The following is an 18,216-nucleotide window of genomic DNA, read 5'->3' as shown; positions in this document are numbered from 1 at the left end:
AATGCAGTATTTTAACAACTGTATAGTTTCATATCCATTCATCAAATGACTGCGGAGATATACTTAAATATTTTTTCCGCTGTGCATTGAAACTACATTTTCCTGTTCTTTCAATGTCTTTGGATGTTTAAAGTTTATTTAAAATGACTTTCCATTGACAGTATGGTACAGAAGTACTGAAAGTCAAATCTGTTTTTCTTAGTTTGAAAATTTAATTTTTCATTTTTATAAAATTGATTTCACTATAATTATAATAATTATTGCTACTATACTAACAAAAAGACTGTATAATTTCTAATATCATTTTATGGGAAAAGTACAAAATAATATATATAAAATACTCAGTTATTGTAAGGGTATGTCTTATTCTGATACAATCTCAGAACTTAATTTATATTAGCACCGCCACAATTGTGCAAACTTTGAAAATTAATACTAAATGACAGTTTAAGTAAAATTAACTTGTCTTGGAACTGAAGTGAAAATTTGAGATCATACAAGATGTCATTAGATTATGAAGGAAGATACAATCATTTATTCATTTATATGAGCTTGAAAGAGAAGGTAAACTTATATGAAATTTTTATTTATGTACTTATATTTAAGAGGCCATAACAGTTTGTTGTATCATTTAGGTGAAGAGATATTTACAAACTTAACTTTATTTCACTTTTTTGGTACCAGTTGAAATTTTATGCATTTTAAGATTCATACACAGTGTGCCAGCGTTTGGGAGGGGAGTGAGACAGCATTGTAGCCTATCTCTGATGTTATTCAGTCTATATATTGAGCAAGCAGTAAAGGAAACAAAAGAAAAATTTGGAGTAGGAATTAAAACCCATGGAGACAAAATAAAAACTTTGAAGTTTGCCAATGAGATTGTAATTCTGTCAGAGACAGCAAAGGACCTGGAAGAGCAGTTGAACAGAATGGACAGTGTCTTGAAAGGAGGATATAAGACAAATATCAACAAAAGCAAAATGAGGACAATGGAATGTAGTCGAATTAAATCAGGTGATGCTGAGCGAATTAGGTTAGGAAATGAGACACTTAAAGTAGTAGATGAGTTTTGCTATTTGGGGAGCAAAATAACTGATGATGATCGAAGCAGAGAGGATAGAAAATGTATACTGACAATGGCAAGGAAAGTGTTTCTGTAGAAGAGAAGTTTGTTAACATCGAGTATAGATTTAAGTGTCAGGAAGTCTTTTCTGAAAGTATTTGTATGGAGTGTAGCTATGAATGGAAGTGAAACATGGACAATAAATAGTTTAGACAAGATGAGAATAGAAGCTTTTGAAATGTGGTCCTACAGGGCAGTGTGGAGGTTAACAATCATAGAGGGAGACCAAGAGATGAATACACTATGCAGATTCAGAAGTGTAGGTTGCATTAGGTACTTGGAGATGAAGAAGCTTGCACAGGATAGAGTAGCATGGAGAGCTGCATCAAACCAGTCTCTGGACTGAAGACCACAACAACAACACAATGTGCAATAGTCAGTTACAGAACAGAGTTTCTGTTATTGCTGTCAACTGAAGTTCATCCTCTCACTTTGAAGAGTTGATATTCTGCAAACTTAACACATTTATTTACTTGTTTGCTTGCTGTCCATATAACATTCAGTTTTCAGGAATTGTTGTAGATTTTAGTTCACACATATAAAAGGTTCAGCTCACGTACATAAGTGGGCATGTTGATATAAATAGTGAAGGTTGAAGCTATCATATTTTTTGCAAAAAAAAAAAAATAAAATAAAATAAAACTTATGGTATGTACACTCTCTTACAGAGAGACATTACAAATTGAAATATAAATGCAAACATTCATATAGTGTGTTAAGATAAGAAATTATGATTTTTTGTGGAAAACAAACTTATGCTATACACACTGTTTTAGAAAGGGATATTACAACTTGAAGTCATAACAGCTTTTCTCTATTAATATATGCTTAAGTTTATCGTTTAAGGTGTTTAAATTAGATGCCTTGAAGTAAGATGGTAGTCTGTTGCAAAAGATTGTTCCTATTGCATGTGGACTATGGTCTGTAGCCATTTTTTTTACTTGCAGTTCTGTGAAAGTTTTCTCTTCCCCGTGTATTGCACCTATGAACATTACTGTTTGTTACATTATATTCTGGATTTTGCCTCACAAACATTATTGTCTACAGGATGTACATCAAGCAGATGGTTAGTATTTCATATTTTCTAAAGATTTCTCTACAAAGCTCTCTCCTGTTTATGTTAGCTAGCACTCTATTGCCTTTGTTTGTGGTGTGAAGAGCCTGTCTGTAAAGACAGCTCATGCCCCACCCCATATCTCAATACCATACTGAAGATGTGGATGTAGGAGTATATTTGTCTCAAGCTAGCATGGTCCAGAAAGGCTGAGACCCATTTCCATCAATACAAACTTGTACTGATTGTCTTAAAAATATGGTCTATATGTTATATCCAGGTGTTTGTCAGCAATTATACCCAAAAATTTTGGTTTGTTTGTGTTTCTAAGGGCCAATGGAGGCATAAATTCAATACTATTCATGTTCTGATTATAGCTAAGAATAACTTGCATTGTCACTCTCTTCTCTTTGTTTACAGGCAGTTTATTTGGAGGAAGATAAATTGACATAAAATTATAATTGATTTCAGTGCTGTTTTTAGTAGTCTGCAATTTAGAGCAAAGTGTTCATACCAACAAAGTAAGCTTAGTACTTTCTTTTAATTTTAAAATATGAGGTTCAGTTATGTATGTAATGACCTAAGCAGACTTGCATATGCAGTATTAACTGATGTGATATTAAGTGTCAAGCATGTGTGTCATGTGAAGTAGGGCAACTTAATGGTATGCTTATTTTTGGAATCAAATTATATTTGTAAATGTACTGAATATGCTTAAATGCTACAGCTTAAGCCTTACATTTATATGTGAAAAAACTGACAGCGTTTTTGATTATGACAAGGGAATATTTACATTTAGATGGTTGCTTTTATTGCTTTATTTTACTATTACAGAAATTTATTAATTTTCCTTCTTTAGTATTTGTTAGTTTCTCAGTAATCTCATAAAAGAATGTCTGATTTGTGTACATGTAGAATAATGAAAGAACTGAAACTCCTCTGCTTTGGAGTTTTTTATACATTTAATGTTGCTGTTGTTTGTCAACACAAAAAATGTATGGACTGGAAGAATGCCTTTGCTTACATTAAATGTGTATTACTAAATTTCTATGTCTGATGCTTTTCAATCTGTAGATTGAGCAAGCAATAGAAGAAACAAAAACTTTGAGGTTTTAAAATGAAATTGTAATCCTGTTAGAGGCAGCAAAAGAGTTCGAAGAGTATTTGAACGGAATGGATAGTGTCTTGAAAGGAGGTTATAAGATGAATGCAACAAGGTTAGTGGAATGTAGTAAATTAAATCAGGCAATGTTGAAAAACTTAGATTAGGAAATGAGACACTAAATGTAGTACACGAGTTTTTATTTACTAGAGCAGCAAAATACACTCCTGGAAATTGAAATAAGAACACCGTGAATTGATTGTCCCAGGAAGGGGAAACTTTATTGACACATTCCTGGGGTCAGATACATCACATGATCACACTGACAGAACCACAAGCACATAGACACAGCCAACAGAGCATGCACAATGTCGGCACTAGTACAGTATATATCCACTTTCGCAGCAATGCAGGCTGCTATTCTCCCATGGAGACGATCGTAGAGATGCTGGATGTAGTCCTGTGGAACGGCTTGCCATGCCATTTCCATCTGGCGCCTCAGTTGGACCAGCGTTCGTGCTGGACGTGCAGACCGCGTGAGACGATGCTTCATCCAGTCCCAAACATGCTCAATGGGGGACAGATCCGGAGATCTTGCTGGCCAGGGTAGTTGACTTACACCTTCTAGAGCACGTTGGGTGGCACGGGATACATGCAGACGTGCATTGTCCTGTTGGAACAGCAAGTTCCCTTGCCAGTCTAGGAATGGTAGAACGATGGGTTCGATGACGGTTTGGATGTACCGTGCACTATTCAGTGTCCCCTCGACGATCACCAGAGGTGTACGGCCAGTGTAGGAGATCGCTCCCCACACCATGATGCCGGGTGTTGGCCCTGTGTGCCTCGGTCGCATGCAGTCCTGATTGTGGCGCTCACCTGCACGGCGCCAAACACGCATACGACCATCATTGGTACCAAGCCAGAAGCGACTCTCATCGCTGAAGACGACACGTCTCCATTCGTCCCTCCATTCACGCCTGTCGCGACACCACTGGAGGCGGGCTGCATGATGTTGGGGTGTGAGCGGAAGACGGCCTAACGGTGTGCGGGACAGTAGCCCAGCTTCATGGAGACGGTTGCGAATGGTCCTCGCCGATACCCCAGGAGCATCAGTGTCCCTAATTTGCTGGGAAGTGGTGGTGCGGTCCCCTACGGCACTGCGTAGGATCCTACGGTCTTGGCGTGCATCCGTGCGTCGCTGCGGTCCGGTCCCAGGTCGACGGGCACGTGCACCTTCCACCGACCACTGGCGACAACATCGATGTACTGTGGAGACCTCACGCCCCACGTGTTGAGCAATTCGGTGGTACGTCCACCCGGCCTCCCGCATGCCCACTATACGCCCTCGCTGAATGTCCGTCAACTGCACATACGGTTCACATCCATGCTGTCGCGGCATGCTACCAGTGTTAAAGACTGCGATGGAGCTCCGTATGCCATGGCAAACTGGCTGACACTGACGGCAGCGGTGCACAAATGCTGCGCAGCTAGCGCCATTCGACGGCCAACACCGCGGTTCCTGGTGTGTCCGCTGTGCTGTGCGTGTGATCATTGCTTGTACAGCCCTCTCGCAGTGTCCGGAGCAAGTATGGTGGGTCTGACACACCGGTGTCAATGTGTTCTTTTTTCCATTTCCAGGAGTGTAGAATGGATATAAGATGCTAACTGCCTACTGAATGAAAATCATTTTAGAAAAAAAATAATTTCATAACATCTAATACAAATTTAAGTGTGTAAATTGAAGGTTGAGGGGAGAGAAAGGAAAGGAAAGGGAAGGGAAGGGAAGGGAAGAGACTACTGATGTCAACTGCATCAGGACTTCACATGGAATCAGCAGTGCCAAGTGGAATGTGGGAATGTGGATCAGCCAAGAGGTGTGCTGAGACAGTCACACAGTTGCAATAAACACTGTGGCCAGATGGTGCAGTGGCAAATGCAACTGGCTGCCACATATTTTAACTCATTACTGCTGATTCGACATAAAGTCCCAGTGCAGTTGACATCAATAGTCCATTCCCTTTTCTTTCCTCTCTCTCCACTCAACCTTTAGTTTATGTAATATGTATCACATCTACAGATCCCATATGGTGCCTGTTCTTTCGGACATGTCCAAAAGAACAGACACCTTGTATTCTTATAATAAATTTAATTGTTACAAAGTCTGGTGTGTAGCCTTGTGCAGTGCAAACTTCTGCCACCGATTTATCAGGATGACCAAACGTATTGGGAAGAGGTAGAAGGCACTATATTAAGACTCATGTCAGCTTTCCAAGTGATTTATTGCGTCCAACTACAGTGCTATTTTCCCCTCGGTCTGCGTCACTGGGTCCCACATTGCTGAGGACACCACTTCACTGTCTACGAAACGGCTTGGCACAGAATGGCTGCCTCAGTGACCCATACATGCACTGTGTGTCAGCCTTGTATGCCAGTGGAGTTGCAGCATCATCAGGATGCTGGCAGTTGACTCAGTGGTATGTGTCTTTGTCGACTCAGTGTCGCTCAGTGTGAGCCGCAGTGTGAGCCGCAGGCAGCCAGCTCTGCACTTCTCGCCAGTTTGGCTGAGATCCCTGCGATCCGGCGTCTGAATTTGCGGCCCTCACTTTGGGATGTCTCCGGCGTGTGTTAAAAGCCAGACAACTGCCCGCAGTAGTGAGCTGCGGAGTGCCCCGCCATTGGCTAGCTATGGTCCCACGTCAGCCTCAGAGGGACAAACTAGCAACCCGCCGTGGACTGGAATGCTGGCGCCCATCTGCTGCTGTGTGTAGCTGGTAGTGTGAGACACCCTCCCATCCAGGAGAGCTGCCAGACTTGAATGAATCTTGTTAGAAACCTGCACCTATTTATACATGACTGTGCACCTTTGTTTTGCCATATGCGCTGCTTTGCATCAGGTACTCATAACATGCTAGGTTGCCCATTGGGTCACTTCTGCCTGTGACTTGCGACATGCAAAACTGTTATGTATACTCTTCCAGAGAGTGTGGCCTCTATTCTACTTTGCTACTGATGGTATGCGTAACTCACTGCAATCCGGCCCGCACCTGTCTGTAACTTGTGCTCAGAATAGTGTACAAAACTAACTTCCCTATCCTAAACAGTGGTGCCGCTACATTATTCCCCTCTTTGGAAAGACCTGGTCCCCAGGTCGACCCTTAACTAGCCCTTAACTTGTTTGGGTTGGAACCTATGGCATATTTCCTTACTATTAGAGAACTTAAATGTGGTCTAGTGTCCCTTAAAACCATGACTGGACGATCACTGCCCGATGGACCCCTTACCTACTTGTCTTATTCCCTCAATATCCAATCCACTGGGACTTGGACTACCCTTGGTTCCCTCTTGGAATTAGCTCTCCGCCTGATCAGAAAGAAAACAACACATAACAAAGTTAAGGCTGCGATGACACTTGGCACAGAGGTGCTCAAAATGATCGTTATTTGCTGTTGCCTTTCTCTGTAATCAGCGACATGTTGCATAAGCTGTTTGGCTGATATGCACCAGTCTTGCTCTAAAATGAACTGGTTAACAGATCTCAACAGACCTGGTTCCAGAGTTTCATTTAACAAGGTCAGATTGTGCCTTGGCAAAAACTCTAAAGTGGCTTCTGGCCAGTACAGCTGTGGCTGCATAACATTCAATTGCGTGACTCCAGAAATTGATGCTGGCAGGTGGAAGGTTAGTCCTATTATGTTACACACCTTTCCATTGATTACAATTCCACTCCCCTGGAGCTCTATATGTTTTGCTTCTGCAAATACTCCCCACTCAAAACAACTTGCTATTACTATTAATTTTATGCAGGTGGAGAAGATCCAATGTATCCTGACCATTGCAAGCTCAATTTTGGCCCCACGATGTCCCTTGAGCAGTCTATTCCTTCCCCCCTGGCTAAAAATAACTGCACCGTGCACATGTCCCTAACTCAACACTGATTGTGTGACTACTTTCATCCTTAACTTACATTATAAGAACTGGTGCAATAAACAAGACTTCCCTGACCCAGCACTGTTGATAACAAAAAATTTAAACAGGAAATCATACAACTGACATTGTTCAACACATATTTCTTATGGCTTTGCCGCAAAATTTACTCCAACGCATTTATTTCTCCAGAACTGCGTTTGATTTCTCCTCCAACAACACTTAACATACGTCAGACGCTCCACTTCCCTTTTCAGTGACCTGAGGACAGGGATCACCATCACCCTTCCTCCTTCTTTAAAAGGACTGCTGTCTGCGCCAGGCTATATTTGAAAATTCATACAACATATGAAAATACAATGCCTGATTACTCTATGCAAACCCAATGATAAATGACATGGAAAAAAAACTACAAATACTCTACTACTTTCTGGTTCACAAAGCATATGGTACTTCATGCTGTACTCTATCTTCCTCGTTTTCTCTGTGCTTAGCACCTCTCTTCACTCTGTCTTTCCTCGTCTTTCTTTACTGTGACATGCCTGGATAGAAACCCGCACCTATTTATACGACTGTGCGCCTCGGTTTTGCCATACGCCCCACTTCACGTCATGTACTCATAACACACTAGGTTGGCCATTGGGCCCCTTCTGCCTGTGATTTGCGACATGCAAAACTGCTACGTATACTCTTTCAGCAATTTGATGGTCCTGTGGCCTCTATTCTACTTTGAAACTGTTGGTATGCATAACTCACTGCAATTTGGCTCACACCTGGCTGTAGCTTGTGCTCAGAATATTGCACAAAACTAACTTTCCCTATCCTAAACAGCGGTGCCACTACACTTGTATGTAAGTGAAATATGAATGATAAGCAGTTCACACAAGAAGAAAATAGTAGAAAATGTAGTACTACAGAGTGCTGAAAATTAGGTGGGTAGCTCAAGTAATTAATGAAGAGGTACTGACTCAAGTTTGGCAAACAATAAATTTATGGAACAACTTGACTAAAAGAAGGGATCGGTTATTGGGACACATCATGAGACATGAGGCATGAAGGAATCAGCAAGTTGGCAATGGGGGGAATTGTGGATGGTAAAAATTGTAGAGAGAGACCAAGGGATAAATCCAGTAGGCAGATTCAAATGGCTGTACACTGTAGTAGCTGTTAGGAGATGAAGAGGCTGGCACACAACAGAATATCATGGAGAGCTGCATCAAACCCGTCGTCAAACAGAAGACCACAACAACATAAATTAACATAAAACAGAACCAGAATTCTCTACAAGAGAATACAGTAAATTGCCCAAAGAGATTAAAGAGACAACTAAAATCCAAAGTTTTAAAGAGCTAATTAAAGCATATCAAAGAGACCACACCATGGTTCAAGTCTAAAAAAATTGATTTTTGTTTTTCATCATATTTTGATATATTAAGGTTTTATTTAAGTACTCTGAAATTGATTTGGCTGAAAAAAAATTTTTTTTCAAGTATTGAAAGAGCATTTTCCTACCACATGTGTTTATGTTCCACGCCTACTTTTCTGTCACCCATGTTTCTGCATATATTTTAAATCTTTATATCCCCTACATTGCACATTAGGTTTCTTTTTTACTCCCAAGTGTGTTGGCTATCCTTGAAATGCAACAGTTGGTACTCTTTTATTTCTGCTGCTTTCAAACATGTGGTTAGTTTTGTTCAAGTGTGATTGCGAGATGTTGTTATACTTACATTTGCAGTTCTTGTTTATGTGTGTTTTGTTGTGTTTATTGAAGATGATGAAACATAAAGGTATTTTCAAGAAACGACAATTTTATAAAGCTTCCTGTACAAGAGGTTATGTCACCTGGCAATGATGTTTCTAATTGTAATTCTTCAACAAGTGCATCATCAAAAAAGCTCTCACCATTTCAAGAGAGTTACAATGAATTTACTGTAAGTGACAAGTGATGCAGTAACATTATTATAAATTTGAGAATATTAGCAGATGTAATTTCTAAATTTGTACAATGTAGACAGTGTGGTGACTCACAGAGTGTGAAAATTTGTGAGAGCACCAGTGGGAGAAAAGGCCTACCAACTGCTTTGGATTTAATTTGCACTAAATTCTCAGCTGTGATTTCATTTATGAGTTCTTCAAAAAAAGATTCAAGTGGCCCTTATGACATAAAAGGTAGATTAGTTCATGCCTTATGATCCATTGGCAAGGACATGGCTGCAGGGAGAACATTTTGTTCAGTGATGAACTTACATCAACCACCAAATAAATTTGAAAACTGACTGGAATATTAAAGAAATCTGTATATGAGGTCACTGAGGAAAGCATGAAACTGGCTGCTGGGGAAGCAGTGGAAGAAAATGATGGATGTTCAGATATTGCAGTTGCACTTGATGGAAGTTAGCAGAAAAGAGGACATACTTCTCTGAAGGGAGTAGTGACTGCCACAAGTGAAGACACCAGTAAAGTGTAACATGTGGAGATAATGTCTAAATATGGCAAATGTTGTAAAGTCAGTGAACATAAAGAACACAGCTGTGTGGCTAATTTTAGAGGAACAAGTGGTGGTATGGAAGTTCATGGAGTACAACAAATATTTCATCGCTCTGTAGAAACAAGAGGCATACGGCACACTAAATATTTGGGTGATGGTGACAGTAAGGCATACAACAATGTGGTGAACCCTAAACCATGTGAAGATGCCATTATTAGCAAAATAGAATGTGTAGGCCATGTTCAAAAACGTTTGGGAACAAGGCTGAGAAAACTAAGTATTGATATGAGAGGAAAAAAATTAGAAGATGGAAAATGGTTGACCGGACAGGGTCGGTTAACTACAACTGAAATAGAAAACTTGCAGGTATATTATGGGCAGGCAATTAGGAGAAATAAAGAAAATCTGGAGGCAATGAAGAGAGATGTTTGGGCCATATTCTTCGATAAGTCCTCTACTGACGGTAAGCCATGTCATGGATTGTGTCCATCAGGAGAAAATTTGTAGTGCAAATAGAATAGGGCTCAGGCAATGGGAGAACCTTATGCTCACCAGCATTCTCTACCTGCTGCTGCTATTACATTCAATTGAGGTAATTTTGGAAAGTGTTGGGTACCAAGAAAGCTGGGAATTAATCCTGGTGAAAATACGGTCAATGGGTTGCAACATTGTGATAAAATGAGGATAGCTGCATTTAATATGGCCAAGAAAGCAAGGCAAACATCCAGGAAGGTGAAAAAGAAGCTGGAAGACCTGCTAGAGGCCAAAGAAGGGCCATCATATGCAGCAGGACAGTTTTAATTAAGTGTACGTAACAAATTTCAAAAGTTCTTTCTTTAAAGTCAATTTCCTGCAAACTAAAATTTTCAATACTTATGCCTCATTACATAAGATACTATCATAGATAAATTAATGAAATTTTCAGAGACTGCATAACATAAAAAACCACTTCTGGTACCACAGTCATTAATATTTCCCCATTACAAAGTTCACAAAAAAATATTTTCAACAGAAAAAACTTAATATTTCTTGTTAATAAATTTAAAAAAGTATTTCTTAAAAACTATAAAATGGATAAAGTAGATTTTAGTACAGTTGACTCTATTAGCATCATGTAACATATAGAAAAATATTAAGGTCCTGCATCAAATAGTCTTTTTTTTCAGAAATGGGTCAAATACTTGCCTAAATTAACATGGGTTAGATAGGCAGAGTGTTGTCCCCTTAAATAATTCATACTACAAAGTCAAGGATTATTTAGGTAACATAGGATGGGGCATGGTAAAAACTGACATTATTTAATAATAATCAGTTGTAATTCTACAGTAAACTATCATACTTTAATGATTCTCACTGTAAAATCTTACATCCTGGTTCTGTGATGGACAATTCTAACCTTTTTTTCAGTTTCTTGCTCAATATTTCATTTTGTTGTGGTGACATGATGACTCAGCTTTTTCAGATGGAAGTATCATCGAGGTTCTGACACAAGCTCTCTCTCTCTCTCTCTCTCTCTCTCTCTCTCTCTCTCTCTCTCTCTCTCTCTCTTTGTGTAAATGAATGGTGTAAAAATTGGAATTATTTTTTAAGCAGGGCTGTTCATGAAGTGGGCCAAAAATGTCAATATTCAATTTACTTTTTGTTTATTGGTACACCTCATGGATAGTAAGTTCCCAACATTTCAGTGATGAAATCACATCTGAAGTGCCTGAAAAATATTTAAATGTGTCTTGTGACCTTCGTGCTACACTCACTTTTTTGAAGCAACACATCAGTAGCAGCTCAGTGAACAATGATCTTGTGAATTAGATTCAAAGGAGAGGATTACATATTGTACATTTTCATGCCCACTTACAAGTTTCTGGCCAATCCTAAATTTCTAAAAAAGTGTGTTCATGACAAAACCCAGATTCCAAATGAGTCTCTAAATTCACTCATTTGGAAATGATGCCCTAAAACCACATTTTCATCTGCTACAGTTGTCACAATTGCAGCTTATGATGCAGTTCCTGTATTTAATCATGGGAATGTAGGGATGATGAAGGTATTAGAGAGTATGGGCTTTAAGATCGGAAATTTCACTCAAGACATCTTGAGAAAAGTAGATTTACAGTACCTCTCTGCGGCTGAAAAGTCAGTTAAAGACCTGTTAGAGGAAAGAAGGTAGAAACACTTTCAACAGTTTCTGGGAGAAAGGTACACACACATTTTTTTTGAATTTTTTTAAATTCCATAAAAGGCTTAAATACATATATTGTAAACAGAAAAGAAAATGTTTCTTGTGGCTAGAAGGAGTAGTGATCCAGAAACAGTGAGACATTATAAAAACTACTGCAGTGTATTAAGAAAAGTTATTAAAAATTCCAGAAGTATGTGCATCATTTGTGAGATTAGCACATCTGATAATAAAATTAAAATAATTTGGAATATTGTTAAAAAGGAAATAGGGCAATGAAGAGCAGAGGAAGACTGTATTTCTATCAAACTCAATGAAAAGTTTGTTAACAGAAAGTCAGAAGTAGAAAACATTTTTAATAATCATTTTTTAAGTGTTGTAGATAAAATAAGATCCAGCTCTTCATTAGAAAATGCAAGGCAGTATATGGAACAGGCAATATCTGCCCATTTTGACAAAATTGAAATTCAACCAACCTCTCCTACTGAAATTAGGAAACTAATAAATTTACTCAAAAGTAAAAGTGCACATCAAATTGATGGCATTTCCAACAGAATACTAAAAGCTTGTTCCCAACAGATAAGTAGCATTCTCAGCCACATATGTAGTAGCTCACTGAAACAGGTAATTTTTCCAGATACGCTGAAATATGCTCTTGTTAAACCATTTGATGAAAAAGGGGATATGTCTGATGCTAACAATTACCATCCAATCTCACTTCTGACAGCTTTATCCATAATTCTTGAAAAAGTAACATGTTCAAGAGCAGCATCACATATTTGTAAAAATGAAGTGCTAACAAAATGTCAATTTGGTTTTCCGAAAGGCTTTTCAACAGAAAATGCTATGTGTGATTTCACAGATTAAATACTTTGAATAACTGAACATCACACATTGAGATATTTTGTGATCTCTCAAAGGCATTTGACTGTGTGAATCATGAAAGTCTTCTAGATAAGCTTAAGTATTCTAGTATGAGTGGGGCACTGCACAGATAGTTTAATTCATATTTAAGTGGAGGAGCAGAAGGTCGAAATTTAAAGTACAGATAATCTAAAAACATCAGCAGAGTCCTCGAGCTGGGGAGGTACCAAGAATGGTTAGCCACAGGGTTCAGACTTGGTTCCTGTATTGTTCTTCATATATATATTAATGACTTCAGAAATTGATCACTATGTATGCAGACAGTGAGCCCAGCCTTGTTGAAGAGACACATAACTTTATTGAAAAGGCAAGAGTTCACTTTGAAAGAGAGAACTTAAAAGTAAACATAGAAAAAACTAATATTGTTCATTTTAAACCAAGTTGACCAAACAGACAAAATACTGCGATTGATTACATTCTACCAAAAACCTGTAGAGATTGTAAATTCTTTGGTTTATGCATAAATGATCATGGCAGCAGCATGGTCTTGGGGATTATATATAATACAAAGAGTTAGAGAGCATACAAAATAAACTATAACTGATGTTTGGTAAGGCCTTGTTTTCATGTGACTACTGAACAGTCCCTCTTTATAGAACAAACAATTATTGGTTCTTGACATATGGACACATGGGATGGCTGTCTTTTCCTCTACTGGTACACTTACAGACAAATCTGTTTCAGCAAAGGGCAATTTAATACCATAATGCTTACTTTATGTGCAGTAAATATGAACTCAACTTTACACTACTGAAAAGAAAGTGATGAGCAGACTGAGTTGTCTTCACATTCATCAGAAACTGGTCAAGTGTGATTGACTCATGCTCTAAGGGGTCTGTACAAACTTAATTATTTACATGGATACTTCATATGTAGGTTTTGAAGAGTAAGTTTGCAAGTATCAAAATATGTGACATAAATGGCTGTATCTTTTCACTGCATTGACTTGAAGCTTAAATTTTTATACCACCAAGGGAGCATAGATTGTAGTATCTGACATAAATATCAACTTGATAGCTCTACCATTTCTAGAAAAAAAGTATCTTCACGGACAGACAACAAAGTGATCCCATAATAGTTCTGTTTTTACTGACTGAGGAATTGAACCCTAAAAATTGTATGGCTGAATTTCACCTTGTGGGCTACCTAACAGTCAGAATTTAAGGCACAGACATGTGGAGCTTTGAAGACCAATGTCTGTACATGCCTTTTTTTATCTTCATTGCATTTTACTCTTTTTAAGTCATATTATTGAATTAATCATGTGAAAAAATTGTGGATCTCTCAAGCATGTACTCACCCTATTCACTTTTGGGAGGCAATCCAAAATTGAAAACATAAGCTTTGCATTTCCCTCTGGATCATCAGGTAGACACACACTTAAAGCATCAACCATCATTTGATATAAACATTTTGTGAAAAGTGGCTCAGGAAGTTCACGTAGATAGTCTTTAAGAACACCTGTAAGGAAATGGTTTCATCAGTATAAATATATTGCATTTGATATAGAATATATATGTGATATGTTGCACCCTATCGAAAAAAAAAAAAAAAATGTCTGAATACAGAGTGCAAAATAAAACCGTTTGCTGATTGATCCATTTTTCAACACTCATTATATGAATTGAAACCTGACCAATTATGAGTATTTATGGGTTTCTTACTTCCAGAACTTAAATATTTATTAATTTTTTTGCTGCCTGTTGGCAAAGAGAAACTGGAGAGGGTGAAACAAGATTTCGAACTAAAAAGTTAAAAATCAACTATAGACAACAGAACCATAATATAAAGAATATGACATTCAGAAATCATATAATGATCTGTTGACTTCCATATTGTGACCTATTTGCTCTTTTTAAAATGTGTTTCTGGTTCATTAATCAGTTTTACAGATAAGTCATAAACTGCAATCACTGGAAAATGTCTGGTAATCTACTCTTTTATGATTGTAACAGTATATTTATATCAGCCATATTATACTAGGGAATGAGTTCTAAAATCACAAATGACTGTGGGGAATACATGATGTCATCCATTCACTCATTCACAGATTGTTTACCATATATCCCATCATAAAACAGAACCATCAGGTATGTGGCATGAGCCAAGTTATATGTTTACAGGTAGAGGCAGCCATTGCACATTACTTCTGTTAAGTATTTTTAAAAAAACAATTACAACTAGTGCTAATATACTCACATCTTTAACTATGGGAATTACTTCTAATTACCTTTCTTCATTTACTGCATTATAAATTAGTATATTTCTGTGAAGATTTTGAGCTGAATTTTTTCCTCTATAAGGGGATAGCAACCTCTTGCTAGAGTAATCAAGTGGTGATGCTGCCATTTCTAGGCCACCTGACTTGACAGATTTTCTGGGTTTTCTCCCATAGCTAATAAGCTTCAGATATGAGGCACCAGGGACCTACCTTTCACCTCCAGGGACCTTGTGGCTTTCACCTTTGAGGACATGGCGGTGGGATTAGTTGGTAGAGCCAAAAAGAAATTGCTGAGATATTTCTCAAGGTTTTAATATGATGACCCCTGTTAAGATATTACATATATTATCAGAAAAGCACCTGCTGTTTTTATCAGTTGCACCATAAGAAGTGGTTATGAAACTTTACTGACTCTGAGGTCTGCTATTTACTGGAAAAATTAAAATGTGCTTAACACAAAAATTTATGTTAACCTGAATTTATATTCCAGAATCCTAATACTCCCATCAGTTACAGAATGAATGGCTGACAAAGTATGCTTTACTTTATTTTTTAATATCTCATATTTCCAGTTTTCACCCTCATGTCTGGTTGCAAGCTGTTACAGGAAATTATTTTTACTTCTAGTAGTATGATTGTGAATTTTACAGTGTATCTTACATTCACTAGGGATTAAATGTGAGAGACAGTTCTAAATAGAGGGCAGTTTGGACTGAGCTTTTTTGTTAACTTATTTAAATCCTGGTGCCACCTTCATTTGTTTTCCATCTGGATGCCTAGAAATTTCACATATGGAATTCTATTTACAGTATCCATATTTATGTCTACTTTTGGTACCTGTAAGTAAATAGTGAAAGGAGTAAAAGTTGGGTTGAGTTATTGAGTGGTCTCCTGGCATATAAACAAGATTAAAAACATTCCAAGTTTATGGATGATGTATTTTATCACAACTACCTAATATAGATATCATACCTACAATGTACTGGTGCTGTATCTCAATTAACGTGAGGGGTTGTGTCAGGTGGAGTTGGTGAGAATGGAAAGGAAGCTGCGACAGGGTAAGAGCAAAGGATGACTGATGGTTGTGAGGAAGAGGCAACAAGGGGCTGTGGTGAGCTTGCCATGGTGCAAGCACACACTGAAGAGTGACAGATTGTGAGACAGAACAAAGGAAGTGGAAGAAGACTGCAGAGAGGTGTGTGTGTGTGTGTGTGTGTGTGTGTGTGTGTGTGTGTGTGTGTGTGTGTGTGTGTGTGTGTGGAGTGAGTTAAGTGGGGAGGGGGGGTGGGGAAAGGGGTGCATGAAGATGATGGTTGTGAGGAAGAGGCAACAAGGGGCTGTGGTGAGCTTGCCATGGTGCAAGCACACACTGAAGAGTGACAGATTGTGAGACAGAACAAAGGAAGTGGAAGAAGACTGCAGAGAGGTGTGTGTGTGTGTGTGTGTGTGTGTGTGTGTGTGTGTGTGTGTGTGTGTGTGTGTGTGTGTGTGTGTGGAGTGAGTTAAGTGGGGAGGGGGGGGGGTGGGGAAAGGGGTGCATGAAGACAGATGTGGAGGTGCGTGTGGGGCAGGGGTCAGTGAAGATCAAGGATGTGTTATAAGAGAAGTCCTTAATTCCCTTCAATGTAACTTAAAGAAACTGGTGTTGGTAATTGGGGAGAGGGGGGAGGAGGAGAAGGGTTGAATAAGATCTCACATGTTTTGAAACAGCCACAGAACTCAAGGAAGAATACTGTAGTCAGTAGTGTTCTGCCACTGTGTGGTCAACACTGCTCTTGGTCACAGTTGGGTGGCAACCATTCATTTCATTTAGGTGGACAGCTAGTCAATGGTTATGCACACATAACTGAAGGTGTAAGGTTACAGCAGAGCTGATATATGATCTGACTGATTCATAGCTACCCTGTGCCCAGTGGTATAAGGTATGCCTGTGATGGGACAGACTAATACTGGATAATGATGAGGAAATTCGTTTGCAGCTAGTTTTTGAGCATGGTTGGGCAATTACTGGCATATGTGGATATGGTTGGAATGATCTGTTTTGCAGACTAGCTTTCAAGGGGATCACCTGTCTGTGAAGGTCTTAATAAGACCTTCAGCATGATGCCAAAGGATTACTAGTCACTACAGATGTGCTGTCCATGGGTGGCCATACAACATTGTAAGAACTTATTATCATAGAAGGGTTAACAGTTATCGAAAGGGTGGCACTGTTGACAGTTAGTGGACTTGTTATGGGCAAAAGTTTTAATAGAGCAATTGGAGATGTGTAACTTCATATCCAGGAAAGTGGCATGATGGATTGAAGGAGATCAGGTGAAGTGGATGAGAGAGAAGGTGTTGAGACTGAGGACAGATGGGATGAACTGAACTGGACTATGGCTTTAGGATACTGAGTGGCTTGGAAAGGTTCCTCTAGATGGCCCACCAATAAGTTTCCATATAACACTGCCAGGTGAGAGCTTATAGCTGTGGGAGGCCATGCATATTGGATTTGTGTATGTATGAACATGAATGCGTTTTTATAAATTTAAAGGAGGACTTTGATACTTTAATCTACTTGTAAATGTACCTATCTGCTGCTCAGTGATGTGATGTTGTGGGTATAGAGTTGGTATGTTATTGGGAGAAGTAATGTTCGACTGTGGCAGTGCCTTGGGAATGAGGATATTGGTGTACAGGGTAACAAATTAAAACTGACTTCCAAAAGAAGGTCACAATAATTTGCTTTAAAAATCAATTTTTTTTAACAAATGTAACTATCACATCGATTGCAAGCAGTTATTCAGCATGGCATTGATTCATAGAGTTGTTTGATGTCCTTCAGAGGGATATTGTGAAAAGTTCTGTCCAGTTGCCACCTTAGACTCTCAAAATCCTGGGATGGTTGGAGGGTCCTGTCCATAATGCTCCTAATGATCTCAGTTGCATAGAAACTCTTGTTGGTTGCAGGCAGGCATTATCTTGCTGAAATGTAAGCCCAGGATAGCTTGCCATGAAAGGCAGCAAAATGGGGCATAAAATATTGTTACTGTACCACTGTGATGTAAGGCTGCTGTGGATGACAACCAAGGAAATATGGCTATAAAAAGAAATGGCACCCCAGACCATCATTCATGGTTGGAGGGTGATAGTCATGTTGGTATCCTACCACTGCCCAGGTTGTCTCCAGACTGGTCTTTGGTCTGGAATCTCTCTGAC

General features: G+C 38.8%; 1 protein-coding gene across 5 annotated transcripts in view; it reads right to left on the bottom strand.

The window, feature by feature from the left end:
* Positions 1-18,216, bottom strand: part of LOC126298466 (rho GTPase-activating protein 100F-like) — a 737,196-nt gene that overhangs the window by 74,090 nt on the left and 644,890 nt on the right. For all 5 annotated transcript variants that reach the window (XM_049989795.1, XM_049989799.1, XM_049989796.1 and 2 more), the window contains one exon: positions 14,095-14,255. In XM_049989795.1, coding sequence (XP_049845752.1) covers positions 14,095-14,255 — 161 coding nt within the window. The remainder of the gene's footprint in view (positions 1-14,094; positions 14,256-18,216) is intronic.

This window comes from Schistocerca gregaria, chromosome X (assembly GCF_023897955.1).
Source record: "Schistocerca gregaria isolate iqSchGreg1 chromosome X, iqSchGreg1.2, whole genome shotgun sequence".
In the NCBI taxonomy this organism is placed as follows: Eukaryota; Metazoa; Arthropoda; class Insecta; order Orthoptera; family Acrididae; genus Schistocerca; species Schistocerca gregaria.
Note: the sequence above shows the minus strand (reverse complement) of the source record. Positions and strands in the feature narration are given on the sequence as shown.